This window comes from Oculina patagonica, chromosome 5, assembly GCF_052425735.1.
Source record: "Oculina patagonica isolate OP01 chromosome 5, crgOcupat, whole genome shotgun sequence".
Classification (NCBI taxonomy): domain Eukaryota; kingdom Metazoa; phylum Cnidaria; class Anthozoa; order Scleractinia; family Oculinidae; genus Oculina; species Oculina patagonica.
In genome coordinates this window covers 19487874-19491282 of record NC_135762.1, presented here as the reverse complement: position 1 = coordinate 19491282, position 3409 = coordinate 19487874, and the positions used below count along the sequence as shown (strand labels likewise).

The 3409-nt window shown below is 40.4% G+C and overlaps 1 protein-coding gene across 1 annotated transcript; it reads right to left on the bottom strand.

Moving 5' to 3' along the window:
• Positions 1-1265: 1265 nt before the first annotated feature.
• On the bottom strand, positions 1266-3200 carry LOC144654084 (uncharacterized). The gene is made up of 3 exons (XM_078514193.1): positions 3172-3200; positions 1388-2590; positions 1266-1290 (listed from the first exon to the last, which is right to left on the bottom strand). Exons 1-3 carry the CDS (start codon positions 3198-3200, stop codon positions 1266-1268), a joined length of 1257 nt encoding a protein of 418 aa, XP_078370319.1.
• Positions 3201-3409: the final 209 nt, after the last annotated feature.

Below are 3409 nucleotides of genomic sequence, written 5' to 3'. Positions count from 1 at the left end.
GTTCCCATATTGCCTTAATTCCCACCATTGGTTTGGCTGCGCTAGATGGTTCTTGGTTTAAGACAAAAACTGGGAATTTCAGTTTTTATTGAGACAGCACCAGCGGCAAAACTGTTGTCATGGCAACAGCCCTAAGAGTAACATTTTGTTTCTTTTGTGATGCACATTTGTGGTGCCAAGTTCCAAGAACACTGCTTTTCTCCTCTTACCGACCACCGGCCGAACGTAACATACGAAAAAAACGCTTAATACGGCCCAGAACGCGAAAAAAACACCACACATGAATAGATTAACATTTAATTAATAAAGAAAAAATTGCAAGGCCGATTGAACGGTTTGGGACTGTATTGAAATTCCAATATTTCGGAAGGCACGGCCTTCCTTCTTCAGGGTCTTACAAAGAATGACTCTTAAGGTTAAACGTTACAGATATAAAGTGTGGGAAATACGATACAACGCGTAAATAACAATGGTAGAAAAACAAAAACATTAAAATTTGAAATTTGAAAGGATAAAGAGACGTTACAACATGAAATTAAAAAAGATATAAATATATAATAAGATGCTATAAATGGCACTAAAGACTTGAACATCGTAAGCTAATACTATAATAACAACATGAGTGTAAATATAAACTACGAAATGTCATGCTTCATCCTTTTTATTTAATCCTAAAGGTTCAAGTGTTTGACCTCTTTCAATGAGGTACGCCTCTCTTGCCTTCCGAACAACGTCACGGTTAGATCGAATGAGTTCAAGAGGAATGAGTTGCATGTCAGTAGCGTTATGATTGTTACAAAGAAAATGTTCTGATACTGTAGTGGGTTTAGAGTGGTTAGTTTTTTTGTCAACAGTTCTGCGGTGTTCGTTGAAACGGTCTTTAAGTCTACGTTTGGTTTCCCCTATGTATTGTTTGTGACAACGGTTGCACTGTACCATGTAAATAACGTTCTTAGAGTTGCAGTCAATGTGTTGATTAATAAGTGTAGTTTCGCCGGTGGTATGAAATGTATAATTAGTTAGTCCGTCAGATACGTAGTTACATGTTAAGCAGTTGTTACCACAACGGAAAGAACCATGGGGTTGGTTAGTGGCAGAGGTTTTGCGAAGTTTAGCACTAACTAATATATTACTTAGGTTGTTAGACCGCCGGAAAGCAACAATGGGTTTATCTTTGAAAACGTTAGTACAACGGAGGGATAAAGACAAAATGTTGAAGTGTTTGTGAATAATGGATGATACGTGGCGAAGAGCTGGATTGTATGTTATGACGAGGGGTACCCGTTGTGGCTGATAAGTAGTGAAAGAGGCTTTAGGAGTAAGTGCTTCAGTACGTGTGATGTTATGTACGCGGTGTATTTCTTGTTTAAGGAAAGTCAAGTTGTACCCACGTTTGTTAAGATAAGATTGAAGTTCATTGGTACGTTGTTTAAAAGTCTCGTCAGAGGAACAAATGCGACGAAGTCTAAGAGCTAAACTGAATGGAATAGCTCTTTTAGTATGTGTAGGGTGACATGAAGAATGTAATAAGTACTGATGTTTGTCGGTGGGTTTCGTGTAAAGGTCAGTACTAATGTTGCCGTTATTAAGAAAAACGTTGACGTCAAGGAATGGTATAGATGTTAATGAATAATTAGATGTAAACTTGATGGTGGGGTGAATGCTGTTAAGGTAAGAGGTAAAGGCATGGAGGTCGTCTATAGAATGTGTCCATATCATGAATATGTCGTCTATGTAACGCCACCATGTGTGAGGCTGGTAAGGTGCACGTGACAAAGCGTCGGTCTCAAATTTTGCGAGAAACAGATTAGCATAAGAGGGTGCCATTCTGGTTCCCATAGCCGTACCATGTATCTGTAAGTAGTGCTTGTCGTTGAATGTAAAGTTGTTACAATTAAGGATCATACGTATGAGGTCGCATATTTTCTCTGTACCAACAGTAATGGTGTTGCGGTCACGTGTGTCAAGGAACTGTCGACAGGCGTTAATCCCTTCGTTGTGGGGAATGTTAGTGTATAGAGAGGAAACGTCAAGGGTAACAAGAAGAGCGTTCTGAGGGAGTCGTCCAAGTTGTTTAAGTTTGTTAAGGAAGTGTGTAGTGTCCTTTATGAACGAGTCAGTATTCTGTACTAGAGGTTTGAGATGGTAGTCTACAAAATGTGAGATGCGTTCTGTGGGGTGAGAGTTACTAGACACAATAGGGCGTCCAGGGTTGCCCTGTTTGTGTACTTTAGGCAAAATGTAAAACCGTCCGGGTTTAGGATCGGTTTGTATAAGGTAGCGTTTAGTCTCGTCGCTAATGATTTTGTCACGGTTCATGCGTTTGGTGTATTTGCGTACACGTTTTTGTACGTCATTAGTAACGTCGTTGTCTAAGGGTTTGTAGAATTTGGTGTCGTTGAGTTGTCGTAAACATTCGTTAATATACCAGTCTCGATCCATAACAACCGTGCCAGAGCCTTTGTCCGCAGACTTGATGACAATGTCACTACGTCTGCCAAGCGATTTACACGCGTGTCGTTCACGTGCAGTTAAGTTGTCACGTACAGGGGCTGGTTTGAGTTTAAAGAGGTCGTGCCCTACTGCACGACTATAGGAACCAGAATGGCACCCTCTTATGCTAATCTGTTTCTCGCAAAATTTGAGACCGACGCTTTGTCACGTGCACCTTACCAGCCTCACACATGGTGGCGTTACATAGACGACATATTCATGATATGGACACATTCTATAGACGACCTCCATGCCTTTACCTCTTACCTTAACAGCATTCACCCCACCATCAAGTTTACATCTAATTATTCATTAACATCTATACCATTCCTTGACGTCAACGTTTTTCTTAATAACGGCAACATTAGTACTGACCTTTACACGAAACCCACCGACAAACATCAGTACTTATTACATTCTTCATGTCACCCTACACATACTAAAAGAGCTATTCCATTCAGTTTAGCTCTTAGACTTCGTCGCATTTGTTCCTCTGACGAGACTTTTAAACAACGTACCAATGAACTTCAATCTTATCTTAACAAACGTGGGTACAACTTGACTTTCCTTAAACAAGAAATACACCGCGTACATAACATCACACGTACAGAAGCACTTACTCCTAAAGCCTCTTTCACTACTTATCAGCCACAACGGGTACCCCTCGTCATAACATACAATCCAGCTCTTCGCCACGTATCATCCATTATTCACAAACACTTCAACATTTTGTCTTCATCCCTCCGTTGTACTAACGTTTTCAAAGATAAACCCATTGTTGCTTTCCGGCGGTCTAACAACCTAAGTAATATATTAGTTACTGCTAAACTTCGCAAAACCTCTGCCACTAACCAACCCCATGGTTCTTTCCGTTGTGGTTACAACTGCTTAACATGTAACTACGTATCTGACGGAC